The sequence below is a fragment of the Trichoderma reesei genome (genome assembly GCF_000167675.1).
Source record: "Trichoderma reesei QM6a unplaced genomic scaffold TRIREscaffold_1, whole genome shotgun sequence".
NCBI classification, from domain to species: domain Eukaryota; kingdom Fungi; phylum Ascomycota; class Sordariomycetes; order Hypocreales; family Hypocreaceae; genus Trichoderma; species Trichoderma reesei.
In genome coordinates, this window is record NW_006711148.1 from 295,821 (window position 1) to 318,433 (window position 22,613).

Consider the following 22,613-nt stretch of genomic DNA (forward strand, 5'->3'; position numbering starts at 1 on the left):
TTGAACCAAGTTGTTGATGCTGTTGCGATAAACTGCCCTGTTGTGTTCTTGTACTGTGCTCAAACCATTAATGTATACATGGCATACAGAAGTCCCCGTGAAAACCTCTTAGTCTGTTGGGAGCCAGTCCTGCTCGATGTCAAAGTGATTGTATCGTCTTGTCACATATCGCATTGCGACTCGCAGAGCGCGGGATGAGCGTGGGCGCTGACACCTGTGCGACGCTCTAGACTTGGAACAAAGGATGCAACCTGCTTGTCAAAGTGCTACTGGCCCCTTTGCTGTGACACATGTTCCATCAAGTGTGATGAGCGATAAAATAGGGGCCATTTGCTCCGACTTTTGCCACGCAAGACCGTCATCATCCCAAGCGCATTGCTAGAGGCAACTGCTTCATATCCTTAGTCAATTATTTACCTAGTCTCGGTCTGCTAGATTACCTCTCCCGTCGTATTGACGAATGCTAGCTCTAGAACAATGCAAGCCACCTACTCGTTTAGTTCACCTCCCGACTCCTGATAATCCAGTCGTAATACCATCACCGGCGCATCAGATATCTGTCCTCGAGCAGCCGCTGTGATGTCGCTACCGCCCAACCCGGTACCCGATACTCGCCTCCTCACCACAACTGTTGGGCTCCCATCCCCATACCAAGTCCATCCACCTGCCGCTCTGGTACCTCCGATACCTCAGTCCAGTTGCGTCACAGCCACTCAACATGCCCGTCTGCACCTTCCTCATGACCTGATGCCCCTCTCCTCCCTCTCTCCTTCCCGCTGAGTAGAAGATGGCGCTCCCCACGTGTCAGGTATTAGTGACACCATTCTTCGACTCATCGCCGCTTATTCGATGCCCTCCCATATAAAAACACCATCTCGAGCTTCTGCCTAACAGAAGCGCCTCCCTTTTTGCGCTCCCTTTTTGTTCTCTTTCTTTCAATCTTCACTTCTTGCTCTCTTCACCTCTGCCGCGGCGATTCCCTCTGCATCTCGCATCTCACTGCTCCTGCGTCTTCTCCCGCATCTACCCCGCCGGTTCCAACCAGCTTCTCGTGCTTCTCGCTTCTGCCTCGACCTGCACCGGCTTCGACTGGCCTCCACTTCTCCAACTTGAAACGATCACCGCTGCTCGCTGGCATCCCGCCCGATAGTTGCCGCTAGACGCACCCGTGCTGTGCTGAGCTGTCGGTCGACCCCCCTCGTCTGTCTTGCGACCCTGCAGCCCAATCTCCCTAGCACGCTGCAGTATCCGCTTCTAGGCACGAACGAACCTGAACCTGCAGCCGCCCGGAGAGGAATTTAACGAAAAGGATTCCTTCTTTGCTGCTTCCTCACTTTGTCTTGACCATTTGCTTTGCTTTGGCTTTTGCTTTCTCCTCAAACGCCTCACCTCGTCTCGACCTTACTCTTTAGTGTAGTGCAATAGAACAAGCCAACTTTCTCCTTCTATACAGCCTCCTGCTTGCTGCCACAGCCCAGGCGCACTTCACCCAAAGATATCTCCCCTCTCCTGCCTCCTTGATACCCAACTGAGCTGTCGCTTTCTGATCGGAAGTGTTACACGCCTCTGAACCAAGCACATCCGAGCAATATCACACTGCAACATTTCGTCGGATACATTTGCCTTAATAGGTAGGAACAGCCATCAGGTATACTCAAGTCGCTTTTGTTGTACTGCTGCCTTCTTCATTCAGACGTCGTCGAGACAGTCACCAAGTATCTCTTGACCAAGTCTCACTCTTCTGAAGCTTCACCCTTCATAAACTCGACTCCCTAGTTGGCATATACCCTCGATCTTCTAGAAATACAACTAACTCGTCCATCTTGCAGCACAATGGTATCAGTGCAGACCAACATGCAGATCCACGATGAGCTTGCAGCGCTCTTCTCGCGGAACATGACATTCAATCCGGAGGCGGTTCCTAAGGAGATGCCCCAGGAAATGGTTGTCACCGAGCAGGCCAATCAACCCATCATCTACTCCATATCACAGCACTACAACCACTCTGCACACATCGCCAAGCCGCAATTCCCGGCTCAAGACGCTCATAGGCGCTCCTCGGAACCCCCACAGAGCGAGGTTGTTTCCTCAGAGACGATCTTGCGAACACATGGCGTTAATCCTGCCGCACTGACGCCTTCTCAACTGCAACTTTTCCGCATAGCCGATGCCGGCCAGAAGAGACGCCTGGTCGAGCTATGGAGCATTTGCCCTCCGGATAATGGCGGAAACGTCCCAGCTCTTGCATGGAGCAGCACAACGATGGAGCAGGAGGAGCAACTGGCTCAACTCCGCTACCAGCAACAGCAGCACAACCACGCCATGAGCTTGGATGGCACGACGGTGCAGACATCAAACGGCACATGGGTTCACCAAGCAAGCCAGGAGAGCGAGCCTTACATGATGTCCGGATACGAGGAGATTATGCGACGAGAGCGAGAGCGTGAGGAGGCCAACGCTCGCCCTAAGGATGCCTACAGCACCTTTGGCACCTCCATCGGCGGCCCAAGCTACACACCCGCGACAGATCCCGTCTATCTTGGCGCTGACTATGCTCGACATCAACTGCAGATGGCATTGGCTGAGCAATACGGCTCGTTTGAACAACACCGGAGTCAGGCAGTGGACGTTATGGATATGTAATTATAGCGGCTGCAATATAGCAAAAGCGTCGTCATGGCCTGTTGGCGGCCGAAGGCGCGGCTTGGTTGTCGCGAGACTAGCTTCTGGAGGGTGAATTTTATTGTCGGTCATGGATGGTTGAGTCAAGGTTTTTATATGTCGTTCTTTGCAGAGAGGTCAGGGGAGGGTTGTTTTGGAAGGGTGGCTGTATTGGAATCATCCTTGGAGTTCATGTTGTTCTTCAGACTTTGTCATTCCCCCCTCTAAACTCTTTTCTTTTTGTTTCAACTTTCTTTACGAGGAACCCCTTGCCCGCCTTATTTCCCCCCTTTCTCCGTGATGATATCAGTGAGAGCTAACGGCTTTTTCTGCAGAGGCTTCCAGTGAATGCTGTGGTGTGATATGCAAGGTATGTATTCCTGTTTCCTCTCTTCACCCCCTTTTCTCCATATGTCGCCCATATGTAATGTACGGTCCACGGCGCACTTCAAATGTAGAATATGTGACTCCAAACTTACCAATATACCGATTTCTGCTTGTAGCAGCTTCATACGTGACCTGCGCGTCTGGTCTGTCTTCCCATGTGTGGCCTTGCGTCTAATTCTACATTCAGGGCGCGAAGCATAATACGCTTTGAGATGAATTGAAATGAATGTGGAAAGTGCAATTCAAGGAGGTAAACAATCATTTTTGACAAGACTACTTTACATTTATTTGTATGATACACAAGACATAAGACGTGACAACTACCAACTTCTAAAGGGGGGGTATCGTATTTTTTTTCCTTTCTTCTTTTCAACATGAGTGTAAGTGTAAGGGAAGCGCAAGCAATGTGCATGGGAAATGTCTAATAAGTCAATTCGGGATCGAAAACAGTCAAAGGAACCAATAGCAAAGAGAAAAAAGAAGAAGGGAGTATTCGCCTGGCAATCAGAGCTGAGTGCTTTCCAACTTCTTGGCCAGGTCGTCCACTTCCGCATCCTTACGCTGGGGAACGGGCTCCTCCTGAGCCACCTCGGCATCCTTGATGAGCTTGTCGGCCTTTTCCTCGACTTCCTCCTCCTTCTCCTTCTCCTCCTCTTCTTCCTCGCTCTCCTCCTCCTCCTCCTCGCTCTCTTCCTCCTCGAGGTCGCTGAGGCTGTCGACGCCCCACTCGTCCTCGATGATGATGTCGCCGGCAAACTGCTCCTTTCGCTCCTCGAGGAGCTCCTGCAGCTTGAGGATGGCGTCGTCGTCCTCGGTGAACTTGTTGCCGTTGAGCTCGATGCGCTTCAGCGCGGGCAGGGCGACTTTGGCGGCGTTGGCAAGGGCTCGGACGCCCTCGGACTTGATGTCGTTGTACTGCAGGCGCAGCGTCTCCAGCTTCTTGTTCTTCTCGAGGGCCAGCGCCGCGGCCAGCAGCAAGCTGCCCTTTGCGCTCAGCAGAGAGTCGCCGACGCCGAGTTCCTGCAGTTCCGCCCACGTGGGCACGACCTTGGCGAGGGCTCTAGCGCCCATGATGGTGAAGGTGTTGTCCTGCAGGTCGAGGATGCGGAGCTGGCTGGCGTGGTTGAGACCCTCGCTGAGCAGGCGGGAGATGCCCTCCTGTCGGATGCCGTTCTGCACCATCTTGATCTCCTTGATGTTCTTGTGGAGGCTGTAGGCCCTGGCCCAGGCGGCCATGCTGCCGTTCTCGAGTCGATTCCGGCCGCAGATGACAGTCTCGAGGTCGGGCACCTCCTTGCCCTCCTTGCGCGCGGCCTCCTTCTTGGCGTGGAGTTCTGAGAGCGCATCGGCGACCAGGATGCCAGCGTGAGGGCCGAGACCGTTGTTGTTGAGGTAGAGGTGCTGCAGGGGCACGTGGGAGGACAGGAAGGCCACGAGCGGGGCCTGGGTGTTGAGGCCGAAGGCGTTGTCGTTGAGGTTGATGGTGGTGAGCTTGGGGTGGTTCAGGACAGAGGTGAGGATGTGGGAGATGCCGGCAGGGATCTCGTTGAGCAATCGGCCGGTGAAGAGGTCGGCGAAGTTTGCGGACTGGCAGCAGAGCCTTTGTTAGCCCCCTATGCGACATCTCGAAAAAAAAAAAAAAAGACAAACTCCTTGTTCCACCAGCGCCCGCCGCTCTTTCGGGAGACTGCATTCGTCCGGGGCTTACCTTGAGAGTCTTCTTGGTGGCCAGCACTTCACCAAGGCGCTCGCAGGCGCCAACGCCCAGCGTGTTGCCCAGGAAGCGAACCTCCTCGACGTCGTCCATCGCGATCAGCGGGGCAATGTGAGGCTCGATGTCCTGGGCGGTGTCGAGCTTGAGCCCCTTGCCCTCGAGGGAGAAGACCTTGGAATCGGCCATTTTGCAGGCGGGAAAGAAGTGTGAAGGTTTTTTTTCGAGTCGGAAGCGAAAAATAGTTATGATTATGTTCTAAGAAGCTACAAGAGAGATAGAGGCGGGAAGCGCGAGAGAGAAGGAGAGAAGACGGGAGAAGGCGAATCGGGGGAGGCTGCGAGTCCTGGGTGGATGATTTTTTGGTGAGGCGCTGCGAGAGGTGAAAATGATTTGACGGGCTTTGTTTTGAATGGTGGGGGCGGGGCATGAGGCGGGCATTTGGTTGGTTTGCCTGGCAACCTGCAGAGGACGAGGCTGAGGCTTGGTCTGGTGGGCGAGTGATTAGATACCTAGTTTGTAAGCTGCGCGCTGTGTGAAAGGTGCAGTTGCAGCTGGAGGTGCTGTAATGGGTGCTGGCGAGGCCTGAGGCCGGCTCGATGCAGCGGGCGGTTTCAGCGGGTTTTGGGGGTGCTGGTGTGCTGCTGAGGGACCTGAGGGATTGAGCCGCACCGCTGTGTTACAGGCGCTATGGATTTGATGTCAAGTGCCTCCATACTACTAGGTGTACTGTGGCCACAGCACCCACAGGCGGGCAGTCGAGTGCTGACGTCCACCATTTCCAGTACATAGGTACTGCCAGCATCATCGAGGCCCCACTTTCCTGGCAGCAACCAGAACATCCCACGAGCACGTGACCCGAGCCAATCAGCGTCGGCCCATTTCGGAACGATGGATTTTCTCGAAGTTATCACCTTCTCCCGCTGAGCCCTTTTGGATCCCGAGATCGACTCCATACCTACGCCCTCATCCTGTGATTGCGGCTCCCCCCCCTGCGGCTTCGGTACAGCTTTGCCAATCATGCTGGCAAGGTCGACTCTGCGCCCGGCGCGCGCCCTCAATGGGCTCCGAAACGCCGCCGTCAACGTCTCCAAGGTGGGTGCAAAGCAAGGAAAACGGGCCACGAGCTACTCTGGGGGAGGGAAAAATGGCATTGCCGAGGACTGGAGCTGCTGGCCGCACGCAGCGAGGCTGCAGGCATTGCCTCCCCGAGACGCTCCCGTTGCATCACGGACATGCCCAGATTTACGTCTACATGAGTCCCGGAGCTGACATGTCTCTATACAGCGTGCTGCCTCGACCAGCTCGGGTGCTGCCGAAGCTTCTCCCGCGCGCCTCAACCTCGCCGCTATTGCTTCCACCACCCTCGCCGCCGGCTCCATGGCCTGGTACTACCATCTCTACGGACCTGTGGCTTTTGCTTCGTCCCCTGCAGAGGAGGGGTATGTTTCTTTAATTCCCGCCGCCGAGACAAGAAGCCCTTTGACCCGCATCATGACCATCCGTGCCTGATGCGGCATAAAATTGCTTCCTCGGCTGGTTCCCTCCTAGACGGCCAATTGCTAACGGATTCGGTGGCAGTCTTCACCCTACGCAATACCCTTGGGTTCACCAGCAGTTCTTCAAGTCTTTTGATCACCAGGCGTAAGATGAGACCCTGTTTCTTCCATCCGACAATACCCTCGTGGAAGAGCTCGAATGCTTACTTCCGGCTTTTTTACACCTTTAGTCTTCGACGTGGCTTCCAGGTCTACCGCGAAGTCTGCGCCAGCTGCCACTCCCTCAGCCGAGTTCCCTACCGAGCCCTTGTCGGCACCATCCTGACTGTCGATGAGGCCAAGGCCCTGGCCGAGGAGAACGAGTACCCCGACGAGCCCGATGAGCAGGGCGAGATCCCCATGCGCCCCGGAAAGCTGGCCGACTACATTCCTCCCCCGTACAAGAACGACGAGGCCGCTCGCTTTGCCAACAACGGTGCTCTTCCCCCGGATCTGAGCTTGATCGTCAAGGCCCGCCACGGTGGCTGCGACTACATCTTCAGCCTGCTGACGGGCTACCCCGAGGAGCCCCCGGCGGGCGTCAAGCTGGCCCCCGGCATGAACTTCAACCCCTACTTCCCCGGCACCGGTATTGGTATGGCTCGTGTCCTGTACGACGGCCTTGTTGAGTACGAGGACGGCACCCCCGCCAGCACCTCGCAGATGGCCAAGGACGTTGTCGAGTTCCTCAACTGGGCCGCCGAGCCCGAGATGGACGACCGCAAGAAGATGGGCATGAAGGTTCTGGTTGCCACGACTGCTCTGTGGGCCATCAGCGTCTACGTGAAGCGATACAAGTGGGCTTGGCTCAAGTCCCGGAAGCTCGTCTATGACCCTCCTGCGGAGACCAAGGTCCGCCGATGAGGGACGACGTAATCAAAAAAATTCCCTGTTGTGTGTATTGTGTATACTACTAGTCTCCTCGTTTTAGAAGTAAAAAACAAAACAAAAAAGCTCTTTTGTCGGTGGAGGCGGGTAAAATGGGTTGGTTGTTTTCAGACACGAAGTGGTGCATGTATCTTGGGCGACGCGCTGAGTTAGAGCTTGAGAAGAGAAGTTTCAAATGCCATTTTTATTCTTCATCTTGCTTGTCAGGTGTGGCTTTGGGCTGTGAAGTGGTGTTGTTGAGGGACATGCTTCAACACTGAAGGACGAGAACTGTGCTGCTTGTGAGCAGATAAGACCAGCACGGAGCTCACTGTTGAGGGCTGATACGGAAGACCAAGAGCTGAATGATGATTAAGAGAGATCATATACGTACGAAAGAGTCACAGCCTTTTCTCGTGTGAATAAAAATCAGGGAACAAAATGTCTTTATAACATAGCATATTACTAACGAGAGCATACGATAATACTCAGCTCAGACCATCTGCAGTCAGAAAATCACCCCCCAAGACAACCTGAACCCGCACCCGCAAAAAATAAGCACGGCACAAGCAAACCTCCAATAGAATCGCCCCAGCTCGTCACAACGCAGCTCAACCACACTTCACCCGGTGATTAAGCCGAGTGCAACAGCCAAACTTCCCTCTCTTTACCTTCTCTCTCTTTCTCTCCCTCCAACCAGGATTCGAGTCTTGAAAATCCTACCCGACGCTCTTTTTTTTCTTCTTACGTTTTTGTCCTGGAGTTTTCCTTGTACTCTCCTGATACTGTTCATCTTAGCGGGAAGGCGAAAAACAGAGCGGCTTCTTCTATCCTCCAGTCTCTCGTTTTTGTTCTTCTGCATTTGCTTCACGAGCCCGTTCCATCTTCTTGCGAACCCCAGGAAATCGCGTGCTACATCCTCCAACCCGCCAATTATCAACCCCCTTCTGGCATCAATCCCGTCAAGCGAGCAATTGTCTCATCTCTGGACCACTGCATCACCATTGACAAGAAAAAAAAAAAAAAAAGAACGAAAATCACGCCCCTTCAAGGAGGCAAAAACAACTCTTCAACGATGCCCTACGTCGACAACGACATCCCTCTCGCCACAAAGCGCAAATGGAACCACGACGACGAGCCCTACAATAGATCCCCCTCACACCCAAGCCCACGCGAAGCCTCAGAGCCCTTCCACGCGTCCACCATCTCACCCATGCCAAAAACGCGCAAGACACTACATCCAACGAAACGCCTCAGAGCACACCACCACCACCACCAAGACACCGATCACGACGTCCACTCTTCCCACCACCGACTACTATCCCCACGCGAACCCTCAACAGTGGGAACCCCCGGCAAAGTCACCAGCACAACTCTCCTACCATGCCACGTCTGCCATCGCCGCCCAACCAAGAAGTCAGATCTCGATTCCTTCGCCAGGTGTCAGTCGTGTCGCGAACAGACGTGCTTTATATGCATGCGCGAATGCCAGCAGCAAAGGACTCTATATTCCAATCCAGCAGCAGCGGCAGCGATAATAAGGAAAGAGGATGGAGGGGATGAAGACGCTCTTTCACGATCCTTTCGCATGGACGATGCGGACGCGACACCTTCAATACCACACATTGATTACAACAACGATGATGTCGACGTCGATATCAGGGACGATGACGACGACGATGCCCACGAACGGAAAACACAGAGATACACACACCACAGCATGATTTGCAGCAAATGCTGCGTCGAAAAGGGTGCCGAAGGCGAAGTCATTTGTCTCGGGTGCTTATCCGACCCATACGCCAACACCCCTTGACAACTACGACACAAACAAGAAGATTGACATTTCACTACACGAACCCTCGTTCTCTAGAAGGACGAACATAATGCTAGCAGAATGGATTCCAAGAAGGCGAATACTTTCATCTTCCTTTCTCACGAATAACGACGACGTCTTTTCCAAGTAGTATAGCGCAATGTTTCTGGTTTCTCTTCTTCTAGCACACTTTTTTTCTAGCACTTTTGGGGATTTGGGATTCGGAAAGGCATTACTGAGGAAGCCATCAGGCGTATATATAGAGTATAAGATAGGAGGATGTCCCATGGGCTTTTTTATTCATTAAATTTTCTTTTGGTACATTATGGCTGTACCGCGTCATCAGCTCTGTTTGCTTCATTCTTTGGTTTTGTCTTGGTCAGGATATTAGGTATCATCGCACCTGGGGCGACCGTCTATATGGATAGGTAGCCGCATCAAGTCCGCTTCATCATAAGGATTAGAGACATTGATGCGTCTTACGAGCTCCCTGCACGGACACAGTTCATCATACATGATTTTGTAGTTTGGGGTCAACGTGGCAGCTGTTCATAATGCCACTTCTATTTCCCTTTAGGCGAGGCCTCAATGGCACATCCACATGCCCGACGATTCGCCCCTATGATACACCGAAACACTTGGAAAGAAACAAAAAAGAAAGCTGCTTAGTTGTATTGCATGTACGTTGCTGTAGAGTTGAACTTGAGGTTGCCCTTGATGACCTTGTCCACCGCGTCCAAGAAATCCTTCTCCGACGCCACCTTTCTCCGCGCTCGGATGGCAAACATGCCGGCCTCGGTGCACACGCTCCTCAGCTCGGCACCGGTCGCGTTCGGGCAGAGACGGGAAATGAGCTCCCATCGGATGTCGCGCTCGACGGACATGCTCTTGGCGTGAATTCGGAGAATGTTGGCGCGGCCCTCGAGGTCGGGCAGCGAAAACTCAATCTTGCGGTCGATACGTCCGGGTCGCATCAGGGCAGGGTCCAGCGTAGACGGCCTGTTGGTGGCGAACATGACCTTGATGTTGCCTCGGGCGTTGAAGCCGTCCAGCTGCGTGATCAGCTCCAGCATGGTTCGCTGGACTTCATTGTCACCGCCGGCACCGTCGTCGAATCGCGCACCGCCGACGGCATCGATTTCGTCAAAGAAGATGATGCAGGCCTTCTTTGTCCGCGCCATCTCAAACAGCTCCCGAACCATTCTGGCGCCCTCGCCAACGTACTTTTGTACAAGCTCACTGCCAATGACTCGGATGAAAGTGGCGTCTGTTCGGTTGGCAACAGCTCTGGCGCACAGCGTCTTTCCTGTTCCGGGAGGGCCGTAGAGCAGTGCGCCCTTCGGGGGATCGATGCCGAGGTTCGAGAACCTCTCTGGTGAGAGCAGGGGCATCTCGACGACTTCTCGGAGCTTCTCCACCTGCTCTTTGCAGCCGCCAACGTCACCGTACGTGACGTCTGGCTTCTCCTCAACCGTCATCATGGTAACGCTGGCATCAATCTTCGGCGGCAGCGGCAGCATGATCTGATACTTGTTTCGGTCCACACCAACTCGCATGCCCTCTTCGATATCCGTGGGGCTGACCCGGTCCCCGAGCTGGACGACGAACTTGGCGATTTGCTTGACGTTGATAACATACTTGCTCTTCGACTCGTCGCCCTTTTCGTCCGCAATGATCTTCGTGCAGCGTGCTACCTGGAAAGGCTGCTCTTCAGACATTCGTTGTCGGTCGGCTGCGACATCCCATAGATGCGGCGGTGCGAGACCAGTATCCGACTCCTGTGTTCAACAAGTATGATTAGCCAAGTGTGTAAGTGCATAGACGATAGCAGCAGATATCGTACCTTGATGCCAATCTTCTCGTCTACGCTCTGTTGCTTCTCTTTGATCTGCTTCTCAAGCTTCGAGATGGCCGATGCATAAGGCGCAGCGCCGTATGTCTTGAGGACTTGGATATCCCTAGCTCCCAGTTAGCACTCTCTCTCCCCCCAGCGCCACAGCACGTTTCCAACACGAGGCCGTCCATACTCATCGGTGAGGGGTGTGATCTTCTTCTCTTCTACTTCATCGTCGGCGTATCGCTTCGAGTACTTTTCCCAGTTTTGACCGGTTGCAGAAGGCTTCGACAGTCAGTAACGGGCCAGTCCTTTCCGAGCCTTTGGGGGCGAGGCGCCTTACCATGGTGGGATGTGCAAACCGGACGGTGTGTCCGAGGCGCTGTGAGGGCTTCGAGGGGTAGTAGATGAGGTATCCTGGAGATTAGGTGCTAGCCCAGGATCGTCGTGGTGCGGGAATGATAGGAAACAGCTCGCCGCCGGTGTGATGCGCGTGTGGTGGTTTGTATGGTGGTGTTTATGACGGTGATGAGATGAAGGCTATCGAAGCATTCCGTAATCTGAGTTGCCTTGAGCTCACCTCAACACGGGACCCTGCTGTGCGCTAGGCTGCTTTGGGCGGACACAGCAGCGCTGGCAGGGGGGAAGGTACCGCCGGAGCGTGGATTATCTGTCGCGCCGACTCCAAAATTTCCGTTACCAATACGGCGGAGTAGGGCAGGCACTGGAAGGTGGGATGTCAACCAGGCTCCAGGAACCCGCGAACTTCCAGTTGCTTCTCTGCCCAAAGCTCGCCGCGATCGAGGCTTTCCGGAGGTTGCGTCTGCATTTCACGAACCAGAACCAAACAGATTCAGCATGTCTGCACCGGCCGTTTCGGGCGGCGAGTCCAAGAATGTCGCCTTCAAGGTGGGAAAAGCTGCCGCTGCTGTCCGGAGCTCCTGAGCTGCCCCGCTAACATGGACGCAGGACAAGGAGAAGCCCATGGCGGTGCGCTCGTCCAACATTGTCGCTGCCAGAGGTTTGTTTGACGATCCGGGCTACGGGAAGTCAGTTTGCTAATGGGAAATGCAGCCGTCGCCGATGCAATCCGGACGTCTCTCGGCCCTCGAGGAATGGACAAGATGATCCGCAGCGGAAAGGGGGAAACCATCATCACCAACGACGGAAACACGATGCTCAAGAGCATGTCCGTGATGCACCCGACAGCAAAGATGCTGGTCAACCTGTCAGGAGCTCAGGACGTTGAAGCCGGTGACGGCACGACCTCCGTCGTCGTCATCTGCGGCAGCCTCCTCGGTGCTGCTGACCGACTGCTGTCCAAGGGCATCCACCCCTCCGTCATCTCAGAGTCCTTCCAGAGGGCGTCCGCCGCCGCCGTCGAAGTCCTGCACGAAATGTCCCAACCCATCTCCCTGACCGACAATGCCTCCCTTCTCCAAGCCGCCAACACATCCCTGTCATCCAAGATTGTGTCTCAGTACTCGAACCTCCTCGGCCCCATGGCTGTCAACGCCATTACCAAGACGATCGATGTCAAGACTGCGGAGAACGTTGATCTCAAAAACATTCGCATCATCAAGAGGGTGGGCGGAACAATCGAGGACAGTGAGCTGGTGGATGGCCTGGTCCTCACACAGCCCGTCCTGAAGAACGCTGGTGGCCCCTTCAGAATGGAGAAGGCCCGCATTGGCCTCATCCAGTTCCAGCTCAGTCCTCCCAAGCCTGATGTGAGTTTGGATGCTACCGGTTCGTGACTTTGGTATGTTTGGTTGAGCTAACTGCTGCAAAGATGGAAAACACGATCCAAGTCAATGACTACCGCCAGATGGACAAGATTGTCAAGGAGGAGCGACTATATCTTTTGAACATGGCCAAGAAGATCAAGAAGGCTAAGTGCAACGTGCTCTTGATTCAAAAGTCCATCCTTCGCGATGCCGTCAACGACCTTTCCCTACACTTCCTGGCCAAGCTCGGCATCATGGCCATCAAGGACATTGAGCGAGACGAAGTCGAGTTCATCTGCAAGTCCACCGGCTGCAAGCCTATTGCGGACATTGACTCGTTCACCGAGGACAAGCTGGGCTCGGCAGACCTGGTGGAGGAGGTGCAGTCATCGGGCTCACGCATGGTCAAGGTCACCGGAGCCAAGGCCACGGGCAAGACCGTGTCCGTGGTTGTGCGCGGTGCCAACTCTCTCATCCTGGAGGAAGCCGAGCGAAGTCTGCACGACGCTCTCTGCGTTCTCCGATGTCTCGTCAAGAAGAAGGCCCTGATTGCCGGAGGTGGCGCCCCTGAAATCGAGATTGCGGCTCAGCTGTCCAAGCAAGCGCGCAGCCTGACGGGCACCGAGGCCATCTGCTGGAAGGCCTTTGCCGACGCCATGGAGGTGATTCCCACAACGCTTGCCGAGAACGCCGGTCTCAACAGCATCAAGGTCGTCACCGACCTGAGACACCGTCACGAGATGGGAGAGAAGAACGCCGGAGTCAGCATCAAGTCGGGAGGAGTCAACACCAACATTTCCAAGGAGAATGTTCTGCAGCCCCTTTTGGTCAGCACCAGCGCCATTGAGCTGGCGGCCGAGACTGTCAAGATGATTTTGAGGATAGACGACATTGCCTTGTCAAGGTAGAGGAAGGCTGCAGCTGGGGGTGGGATTGCTGTGCTTGTAATTATCCAATGTTAAAAGAGCATACCTCTGTTGGCCTAACTTGCCTCTTCTGTCTTTGTACCTCAAATTCCAATTTGGTGAAGCAAGTGCATGTACTGGGTCAATTCCTACCTACTACCTAGGTATACAGTAGGTATACCAGGATCGGTGGTTATTGAGGCGCCTCCTGCTCTTGGAAGGGGCAGGCATTCGCGCCTACCTAACTCATTAGTCTCAGAGCTCAGATGCTCCTGGCTAAACAGTCCAACGTCCCTTCCCTGCAAACTGAACCCTACGAGTCACCTGCTCTGATCCTCAACTATAAAACCTGCATGCCTCATCCATTAATCGAGAGAAGCTTCACACCTGTCCGTCCCTTCGTTGTTCTCGGTAGCGAGTCTTGCTTCATTCTGTCAACTGCTATACAACAAGGGAGAAGTTGCAGCAATGCCTGGAAGAATCACTCGATCCCGCTCTGTCGACTCTCCGGATCCAGCGAATACTATGCTGGAAGCAGACAAGATGATTCGCAAGGTTTGTCCAGTCATCCATTCTCATCCAGGTCCATGGAGGAAGTAGGATGAGACTTAAGTCAAAGCAGCTCAAGAAGGACCGTGAGGACAATATCAGAGTAGTCATGACTGCCACCCAGGCGGCTCTGGCGGAATTTAACGAGAGGCTCGCGTCTCGGCAGCGCGAATTTCAACAACAACGGTATGGACACCGCGATTCTTAAGCGTGACTTGGGCTGACTGCTTGATGTACAGGGAGAAGAGGCGGTTGGACTGTCTTACAGAACTTCTTGAAATTGCAGATCGAAAGGCTGCGATTGAGGACAAGATGGGAAGCATTAGTGCCAAGGCGCATGCAGAAGCTCAAGAATTGGAAGCAATGATGATGGCAGGATATGAGGGCAGAGCAAAGGATGCCACTCTCGCCCTGGACAAGATGACGGGAAAGCCGATGGAAGAGAAACAAGAATGAAAAACGCCGCACTTTTTGAGGGGAATCTATATGTGGTTATTGTACACAGTCCTGACACCAAGACCAAGATAGAAAGAGCCGCTGCTCTGTTGTGTTGTTGTTTGTTACACGCTGAACCCGAAACCCTGCATGCAGCTCTTGTACTGATCGACGAGGGACCTGCAGTCGGCGGCGGGATCCTTGGCCGTGGAGAAGAGCATGCACTCGTCACGCCTCGACTTTTCCTCTTTGCATACGCAGCACGGCTGGGGGGGCCAAAAGTTAGCACATTGATCGATGACCCTTTGCATTTGGTGTTTTTCTTTCGACGGGATATTCGGGAGACGGACCTTGGGCTTGGAAGCGGCGGCTGTGGTGGTGGAAGCTGTGGGAGAGGTGACGGGCGCAGAGGCCAATGCTGTTTGATCCGACGAGTTAGCTGGTGTATCTTTAGAAGATTGGAAGCGTAAGGGAAAGGGGGGAGGAAACGATGGGACATACAGAAAGTCGCAGGCTTGGCGTCCATGATGGCTGGTATGTGACTCTTTGACGATGAATTCGGGTAGATTTGGTGTGGTAGACAGACACAATTGGCGTTTGATGCTTGTGTCTTTGTTGTTGTCTGGGTTCGTTGGCGCAATTCCTCTTGGAACAATGCTTCTTCCTCTCAATCTGTGATATCCGTTTGGTTTCCTTTCTTTGTTCTTCTTCTCTTTTTTTCTAACCGGGATCGTTGGACGGATCGGAATGGCGATGATATCGACTTTGGTCACGCCAGAATCGCCGGTGCATTTCTAAGCAGCTGGACAGACCAATCAGATGGGGCGAATCTCACGTGCAGGCGTGGGATGTTCGCGCTTTACCGGGACATGGTTCGCTGACGTCATCAAGAAGCTAACACAGGTAAGAGCTTTCTTTTGAAGCTTCGGGTTCTCGTCTGGTGAGGTGGTTTATCATTCCAGAGGTGTATGTGGTAGGGCTATAAGGTAGGTCGATTGTTACTTTGTTATATTGTAGAAGAGGTGAGGAATTTGCTGATTTACTTGCCTTGCGGGAGCAAACTTGTGTGTATTATTTGCTGGTCCATGGAAAGTTATGCTGCGGTACTACATTTTGAGCCCCTTGCATTGATGGACCGAATGTTCGTTCGGCTTATCTCGTAGTATTGGGGAGAATGGCTGATTCTGTCAGTCTTGCGGATGCAAGGGGCTGCTGACTGCAGCGAACGAGGATTCAGGTTGATAGGATCATGTAAGACGACAATGAATTAGTACCTACATACCTAGGTGATCAAGATGCTTTCAGTCGAAGAGGCTCAAGCGCTTGTTAGTGAAGCCCATGCTGAGATATGCCACCGGTGAGCTTTCCACTCTCCAGTGTCTTCTTTCTATACAGGTACTGTTGGAATACTAAGGTATGTGGTGAGAAATGACGTGAAAATAACTCTACCTCGACCTCTCTACTAGATTATCCTCATCTCAGGCTCCTCCATCCTAGCATTATGGACTTCAAAGACCAACATCCCACCAAGCATCCGCACAACACGTATTGCGAAATCTGCGGATCGGATCCCATGAGGAATTGCCGGGACGACAACCTGTGAGGACTCTTTTACACCACGTCTACGGTATTATTAACACGCACACGAGCAAGACACGCATACCGCGATAGCCAATTCATTTCATTCTCTTCTGCTCTGTTCCACACGTCTCTCTCTCTCTCTCTCTCTCTCTCTCCTATCTACCACCTATGCGTACCCACGGCTATATCGAAAAATCCCAACCAACTCTGCGCCTGCGCCTGCGCTTCGCGCCTAACTCAAGGGGGGGTATATATGTATATGGTGACATATAGTTTTATGTTTGGGGCGCGTCGCACTTTGTTCAATTTCCATCCACCCATCCATCCATCCATCCCAATGTACATCAATCTGTGTTTGTACTTTGTTGTTGTTGTTGTTGTTGTTGCAATTCTTTCCTCCTCCATCCCGAGATTCAAAAACAAAACAGGAAAAGGGACTTGGTGACTGGAGAACACAGGGGAAAGGGGTAACGGGTAAGGGAAAACATGTGCTGGGCTAAGGAAAACAAAGACAAATGTGGATAGATACTAACGACAATGACGCTTTGTCGATGCTATTACAAGCACGACAGCGCGAAGAGAACATCGAAGATTTGGGGGGTAAATGGTGTTGGGGTTATTAGGGCGAAAGGAGAAAAAAGAAAAGGTTGCTGTTCCTTGGTTGTGATGCGGCGTCAATCTTTGTCTCGGTAAGAGCAGGAGATCCGGTCCCTCCTCTGCCTCGATGTGCGTGGGTGTATATGTGTATGTCCTGAAAGAATCAAGGTAGATCCAAAAGAAAGGGGGGAGAAATGCATGGCCGGAATAAATAAAGGGTGGGTTATGGAAACAAGAACTCCAGGCCAGCAATTGCCGTCTTGGTCCGAAGAAAAGGTATTAAGAAAAAGAAGAGAAAGAAAAACTCCGATTATCGCAGCGTGAATTCGTCAGCGAGCGAAAAGGCCTTCTTTCTGCTGTAGTAATAGTATGCGTATGAGCAGAGGCACGTATTAAAAGCAGTTATTAAAACAAAGTTAATGAACGGAAGAAGAGAACACAAAGATCAAGAGGGGGTGAAGGGAGAAAAATAGACCAAAGCAAGTACAAGGGTCTTAGACCAACTCGTTTGTTATCTCCTCCCTCACATGGGCACACCACTTGAGAATGGCCGCTTCAAAGTCGAGCCAGACTTGGGGCCCGCTGTTGTAGACGATGCCCAGGGCGTCAATGGAAATCATGCACTCGAAGCGCAGCTCGGCAGCCTTGGCCCAGTACCGCAGGTTGTCGGCGCTGCGGTAGGGCTTCTGCGTGTTGACGTGGAATGTCGGGATCGCTCCAAATCGCCTCCTCGACTTCTTGACCGCGGCGTTGTGCAGTCTCACCAGCCTCAGGCCGTTCTGCATGGCCTCCAGGAAGGGTGTCGGCAGCTCGGCGCTGCTGGACGCGGGCGTCCACTCGGGCAGCGGCTCGTCGTCGGGGTCCATGGACATGAGAAACTGTCGCTCGCGCTCCAACTCCTTGCCCGTCCAGTCGCCCCTCATCCACGCCCAGCCCTGGCGCTCGGCCTGCTCCGTCGCCTCAATCTCGGCCTCCTTCTTGAGGATGTCAAAGACGCTGTCGATCCACGACGTCATCGTCGCAATCTCCTCGTCCCTCACGCCGCCCTTGAAGTTCCTCGTCGCCATCTGCTTCAGCACCTCCATGACGCCCAGGAGATCCGTCCGAATCTGCTTCTCTGACTTGATGGCGTCCAGCCGGTCGGGCAGCTCGTGGGCCGTGTAGTAGTTCTTGGCGGCGCGGATGGCCAGCGTCACAAAGTCGAGGATGTTCATGCCCTGCAGCTCGAACCAGCTCTGCGTGTTTTCCTCGGGCATGTTGGGGTACTGGGGCGCATCGCTGGGTGCCTTGTAGGAACCCTCTTTCCGCTCCTTGGCCTCCTTGAGCACCTTGAGAGCATCCCGCAGCGCGCCCTCCAGCTCCGTCTTCAGCTCCGCTACCGTGGGCGGCTTGGGTATGACCTTTTCTCGGTGGTTGTAGGTGCTGGCCGTGGGCGGCAGCATGTCCGGGTCCTCCTCGAGGAAGCCATCGTAGAAGTCGTCCATGTCGTCGATGCCGGTGGGGGAGCCTGTGATGTAACCCTGTCCCGACAAATCTGGGCTGCTGCCCATGGAGACGAATGAGGGATCCATGTCGAAGCCCGCGGTCGAGGGTGTCGGGACGGTCATGGGCGACGTGCCCTCGAGGGCTGCCAGGTCCAGTGTCGCTCGAGGCTGCTTCTTACGAGCCAGCTGTCCGCCCTTGCCATCGAGAAGGCCAGTTCGGGCAAAGTAGTACTGAAGATGCGCAATGCTGCCCAAGCTCATGACGCTCTCGCGGGACTTGGCGCTGGCCGCGAAATCAGTGCCCTGGGGACGCATGTAGCCTCGGCGCCGGGTCCTAGAGGACGATCTCCCAGAGACGTCGGACCGGTAGGACATGGTGGACATGGTGGACATGCGAGACGACATGCGAGACGACAGCTCGCTGCCCAACGAGTCCCGCGAGGCGGCATCGGTGCTCGAGCCCTGTGAGGTGGTGGAGGCGGCCGAGAGGCAGCGAGCGGGCTCGGGCTTTGCGCCAATGGCCTTTGACGGGGCCGCATCAGGCGAGTGCGGGCGGTTTTCGATTTCGGCAGACATTGTGTGGACGAAGCAGGACGAGGCAGGACGAGGCAGAGTTGACAGAGAAGAGGCGCAGAGGAGAACAGCAGCGATCTTTCGAGGGTCGATCCAAGCTCAAGGTCCGGTCTGGCCGCAGTCCCTCGTGTGACGTCTCTGGAGAGGGGAAGCGGATCTGGCCTCTGTTGCGGCTGTCGTTGGGTTCGCTGGCAGAGTCGGGTCCCTTTTGATGCCAGGGCCTGCTGTTCGCTGGGTCAAGTCGCCGCGTGCGCAACAGACAGACGAGCGGAGGATATAACAGGATTGACAAAGAGGCTTGGGGGAAAGGCAGCAATAGTGGCGAGCTGCCGGACACACGAATCAAACAAACAGAACGAACAGTCGGGGAATGGCGCGGTGGATACTTTGAATGTCCTCTGGATTGACTGACAAAAAGAAGTAGCACACGCACGGAAAGAAGGAAGACAAGAGGCAGAACAGACAAGAGACGGGAAGCAAAAGAGTCAAGGCCGCGGTAGGGCTGCTCGGGGCTCGTTGGTGCTGACGATCCAAGAATCCAACAGAAAGAAAGGGCACGCGGGCTCAGGCTCAGAATCAGGCCCAGGCTCGGGCTCAGGTTCAGGGGGTTCCGGCTGGCTGAGGGTCGCCAAACATAGTTGGTGGGAGGCGTGGAGATGGGAAATTGCGCTTCGTGCTCTGGTGTTGTCCGGGGGGGCAGCAACTTGAAACGCACCTAGATTTTCTTTTCTGCTTGGGCCGCAATACGATACAGTACTTTGGCGTGCATCGGTTCACGCATGTCTTGTCAACCGGCGATCAGGACGCAAGGGATTGATGGTCTATGTACTGTATTGCTCCGTGCTTGTACTATTAATTAGGTAGTGCATCCTTACCTCAAGGCGGGAGGGTCGCATGATGCCATGAGGAGCTCCGTCCATCTCCGCCCGAGAGAGGGCGAGGACTGCAATTGGCCTCGCCCAGCCCGAGTCTGCGTCCAGTCTCCGGCTCTCGATTCCCCTGTCAAGTGCGTTGCGAGGAACATGAAAGTGATTAATAGGTACGCATCGAGACCTGGCTGTGGGTGACAAGAGCACATGCGCACTCGCACGAGTAATAAGGCATGTCTGGAGGTCTATATTTGGGACTGAGGTTATTCGTGCTTCGTACTCGTAGGCCGCTCGATTCGACCACGGGCCATGATGAACGATAGTACTCGTATCGTACATTTACAGGCAGCGGCCAGGCCCTGCTAGCTCGCATGCAAACGCTTTCGACAGGCTGTCGGGCAAATTCGACCAGGCCACGGCCCCTGCGCAACCCCCGGGCCAAGGTGACGAATCATTTCTCTCGCGATTTCCAGGGTCCTGGCCGGTTGGTGTCATATCCCAGGGGGGGGGGGGGGGGGGGGACCAGAGGTGCGCAATTTCCTCTCCACAGAGCCCGACCCGCGATTCGCAGGCACCTGTACCAGTATGTATTATAGATCGGTACAAGTGGAAGAGAGGCAGTCGTTTGCAATGCGTGAGAAGCAGGAGGAGAAGTTGGAGGAAGAAGCAGCAGCAGCAGCAGCAGATGTGAGGTTGTTCTGGATAGATTGGGAAGAGGAGTTGAAGCTTGGTTTCAGATGAGGTAATGCGGCGTTGAGCGTTGGTGCTGACAGGAGGAACGGCGACAGCCACGAAACTTACAGATTGGATGGAACACCTGTAGGTAAGGTACTACTAGGTAAGTATGTACCTTGCCTCGGCAGATTGCTTGGGACTGTCAGGTACCCGATCACCCAGAAACAAGGTAGCATTCTGCTTCATGCTGCTGCTGTGATTGCATCATAAGACATGGATCTGAAGCATGCATGCATGTACAGTGATACAGTACATACAAATACGTCTCCTGTGACAAAGGTGGAAGGCCTCTCATGCAGGTACATACCCATCACTGTACATTCACTGCGTGACAATACCTGTAGAAGTGCCGCGATATGACACCAAGGTCGACTCCTTGATGGGCACCACTTCTCGGAGGAGGAGCAATAGAAGGTATCGAGGCCCGATCATGGAAGGGAATGGAATGGAATGTTCATGACGCGGGCCGTCGCGTCGCCTTGATTAACGACGGCGTGCTCCGTAGGTACTCGAGCTGATCTGGGACCTCCAACCAATTCTCTGGACCAAGGCAGCGCTGCTGGGATTGAGATTACCAACCATCCATCCATTCTGCATCTCGAGAACGAGGAGGAACTGCTGGAGCTCGACGAAGAGAATGGAGGCTGAGCTGGGCTGTTGGACGACAGCTCCCAAGCTCCCCGTGCATTCAAGTCTCCATCACTACGAACACCGTCCATAGGTACAGGTACTAGTAGTAAGTACTCCTTTGTCCGCGCCCTCGAGACCTGACGGCAGACAGAGAGAAACACAGGACAAAAGCTCTTCAAAAAAAGGTCCCCAGTTCTCAGCACGGACAGGCACAGGCATCAGACGGTAGCTAATGTCGCCAGGTTGCCAATATGCAGAAAATGGCTGCAGGATTGCCCTGGTGGAGGCGGGCCGGCGCTGGTGGAGATGGCCTCAATGTCGCCGCGTTTCACCTTGAATGTTTGAGGCGTGGGCTGCCAGAAGCCGGTTCCATCCAATCCATCCCATCAGTGCTGCGTCGAGGTGTGGAAGCGCTGTGGAAGCTCCCGTCAAGCCCCGTGTCAGCGGTGGGGATGCGCTAATTAGCCCGCGGCATGGCTCTACTAGTAACGCCTCCAGCTGGCGCTCTCCCGCTGCTGCAGCCTGCTGCGAACTGCCTGTGTTGGGTGAGAGCCCATGTTGAGTGCATCCATGCACGGCAGTGGCTTGAGCATTACTAGGTACCTACCTACATGTACTAGGTAGGTAGTATACTGTAAGGTAGTGCGCCGTGTTTCCCCCCTCCAGGTCCTCCAGCTCCCCAATGCGTCGACCGGCCCCGAACCTGGATTTCCCTGATCCATCCATCACAAGTTGAGGCCATCTCGCGCCATACATAGAGGCCTGGCCCCCAATTCCAGCAATGCGACTCGTTCTTATCATCACATCAAACCCATCCCCCCCCCATGTCTCCTTGTTTCCTTTGCTTTGCTTCACATCCCATCCCATGCCTCGTCTCGGCCAATGCCATGCGTTAGCCGCGCGTAAGGGCTGCGTCTGACGAGGCTCGACCGGCGCACTGGACAGTCTTGCGTCTTCATGTTCCCGCACATGCCAAAGGTGGCAGTTCTACCGCGATATGCAAGTACCTACCTACGTGATACTACGTGAAAATATATCCCCGACGCTGCGAATCAAGCCGACTTCGACACGTGTAAACAAGCATTGGCGGCGCACGCAGACAGGCGGATAAGGGACGTCTTTCTCGGTGCGAGCCGCAGTTTCAGATGCAACGTTCTAGGCTTGAAGCTGGTTCGGGCTGCTTCTGCTTGAAGCTGGTTCGGGCTGCTTCTGCTTGAAGCTGGTTCGGACTGCTTCTGCTTGAAGCAAAGGAAACAAAAACATCTTCGGTTGGTGCTTGTATGTAATACCCTCGACATGGAGGTAGTAACAGCAGTACATAGCACCTTTTGCTGGTCCGTCCACTCGTATTAGGGCGTACCTACTAGTAGGTATATTACAGAGAGTGTCCGAGTCTCTGGCCGGGATCCAGTCCGTCTATCAAGCCCTCGTGCTCGTCATCTCTCGGCTTCCCTCTCCTCTTTGCTTTTTTTTCGCAAATGTCCAATTTTGATAGACGCTCTGCCCCATGTCTAGCCCTTGATTTCATCGACAAATGTGCAAGCTCGGTTGGCGGATCACGACTAAAACAACATTAAGCTCAGACTCCAGCACAAAAGTGCCGACGGCTTCAAGGAGCACTGATTGAGGTGCTTCGCAAGTATGGACCTAACTTCATACAATGATGCGTGCTTGGGCCGTGAGGGAAGCCGTTCTATGCCTCCTTCTTAGCTCAGGA

General features: G+C 54.1%; 9 protein-coding genes across 9 annotated transcripts; 5 read left to right on the top strand and 4 right to left on the bottom strand.

Annotated features, from left to right (window-relative positions):
* Window positions 1-1,833: 1,833 nt before the first annotated feature.
* TRIREDRAFT_21129 (uncharacterized protein) lies at window positions 1,834-2,718 on the top strand (the record flags this gene model as incomplete). The annotated part of the gene is made up of 1 exon (XM_006960905.1): window positions 1,834-2,718. One exon carries the CDS (start codon window positions 1,834-1,836, stop codon window positions 2,641-2,643), a length of 810 nt encoding a protein of 269 aa, XP_006960967.1. The 3' UTR covers window positions 2,644-2,718.
* An 807-nt stretch (window positions 2,719-3,525) lies between these two features.
* Window positions 3,526-4,967, bottom strand: TRIREDRAFT_73570 (uncharacterized protein). Its single transcript, XM_006961480.1, has 2 exons — window positions 4,757-4,967; window positions 3,526-4,635 (listed from the first exon to the last, which is right to left on the bottom strand). Exons 1-2 carry the CDS (start codon window positions 4,946-4,948, stop codon window positions 3,553-3,555), a joined length of 1,275 nt encoding a protein of 424 aa, XP_006961542.1. The 5' UTR covers window positions 4,949-4,967; the 3' UTR covers window positions 3,526-3,552.
* Window positions 4,968-5,738: 771 nt separating this feature from the next.
* On the top strand, window positions 5,739-7,296 carry TRIREDRAFT_73571 (uncharacterized protein). The gene is made up of 4 exons (XM_006961075.1): window positions 5,739-5,854; window positions 6,047-6,201; window positions 6,341-6,403; window positions 6,489-7,296. Exons 1-4 carry the CDS (start codon window positions 5,780-5,782, stop codon window positions 7,159-7,161), a joined length of 966 nt encoding a protein of 321 aa, XP_006961137.1. The 5' UTR covers window positions 5,739-5,779; the 3' UTR covers window positions 7,162-7,296.
* Window positions 7,297-8,239: 943 nt separating this feature from the next.
* TRIREDRAFT_102451 (uncharacterized protein) lies at window positions 8,240-8,977 on the top strand (the record flags this gene model as incomplete). Its single annotated transcript, XM_006961076.1, has 1 exon — window positions 8,240-8,977. The coding sequence occupies one exon, from the start codon at window positions 8,240-8,242 to the stop codon at window positions 8,975-8,977; it is 738 nt and encodes a 245-aa protein (XP_006961138.1).
* A 665-nt stretch (window positions 8,978-9,642) lies between these two features.
* Window positions 9,643-11,292, bottom strand: TRIREDRAFT_73574 (uncharacterized protein; the record flags this gene model as incomplete). Its single annotated transcript, XM_006961481.1, has 4 exons — window positions 11,155-11,292; window positions 11,005-11,096; window positions 10,821-10,935; window positions 9,643-10,755 (listed from the first exon to the last, which is right to left on the bottom strand). Exons 1-4 carry the CDS (start codon window positions 11,155-11,157, stop codon window positions 9,643-9,645), a joined length of 1,323 nt encoding a protein of 440 aa, XP_006961543.1. The 5' UTR covers window positions 11,158-11,292.
* Window positions 11,293-11,669: 377 nt separating this feature from the next.
* On the top strand, window positions 11,670-13,544 carry TRIREDRAFT_43649 (uncharacterized protein; the record flags this gene model as incomplete). Its single annotated transcript, XM_006960996.1, has 4 exons — window positions 11,670-11,720; window positions 11,781-11,832; window positions 11,886-12,541; window positions 12,604-13,544. The coding sequence occupies 4 exons, from the start codon at window positions 11,670-11,672 to the stop codon at window positions 13,444-13,446; spliced, it is 1,602 nt and encodes a 533-aa protein (XP_006961058.1). The 3' UTR covers window positions 13,447-13,544.
* Window positions 13,545-13,607: 63 nt separating this feature from the next.
* Window positions 13,608-14,448, top strand: TRIREDRAFT_102454 (uncharacterized protein; the record flags this gene model as incomplete). The annotated part of the gene is made up of 3 exons (XM_006961077.1): window positions 13,608-13,614; window positions 14,009-14,178; window positions 14,232-14,448. Coding segments are annotated over 3 exons (393 nt in total), but the record flags the coding sequence as incomplete, so codon positions are not given.
* A 104-nt stretch (window positions 14,449-14,552) lies between these two features.
* Window positions 14,553-14,738, bottom strand: TRIREDRAFT_54676 (uncharacterized protein; the record flags this gene model as incomplete). Its single annotated transcript, XM_006961482.1, has 1 exon — window positions 14,553-14,738. The coding sequence occupies one exon, from the start codon at window positions 14,736-14,738 to the stop codon at window positions 14,553-14,555; it is 186 nt and encodes a 61-aa protein (XP_006961544.1).
* A 2,361-nt stretch (window positions 14,739-17,099) lies between these two features.
* TRIREDRAFT_73580 (uncharacterized protein) lies at window positions 17,100-18,665 on the bottom strand (the record flags this gene model as incomplete). Its single annotated transcript, XM_006961483.1, has 3 exons — window positions 17,100-18,144; window positions 18,220-18,435; window positions 18,520-18,665. The coding sequence occupies 3 exons, from the start codon at window positions 18,663-18,665 to the stop codon at window positions 17,100-17,102; spliced, it is 1,407 nt and encodes a 468-aa protein (XP_006961545.1).
* Between the last annotated feature and the right edge of the window lie 3,948 nt (window positions 18,666-22,613).

Excerpts from the sequence above, each read along its gene's own strand:
- TRIREDRAFT_73570 (XM_006961480.1), bottom strand. The coding sequence starts at position 4,948 with ATGGCCGATTCCAAGGTCTTCTCCCTCGAGGGCAAGGGGCTCAAGCTC. Across the intron at positions 4,636-4,756 it reads CCACCAAGAAGACTCTCAAG|TCCGCAAACTTCGCCGACCT; the intron begins GTAAGCCCCGGA and ends CTCTGCTGCCAG.
- TRIREDRAFT_73571 (XM_006961075.1), top strand. The coding sequence starts at position 5,780 with ATGCTGGCAAGGTCGACTCTGCGCCCGGCGCGCGCCCTCAATGGGCTC. Across the intron at positions 5,855-6,046 it reads CCGCCGTCAACGTCTCCAAG|CGTGCTGCCTCGACCAGCTC; the intron begins GTGGGTGCAAAG and ends GTCTCTATACAG. Across the intron at positions 6,404-6,488 it reads AAGTCTTTTGATCACCAGGC|TCTTCGACGTGGCTTCCAGG; the intron begins GTAAGATGAGAC and ends TTACACCTTTAG.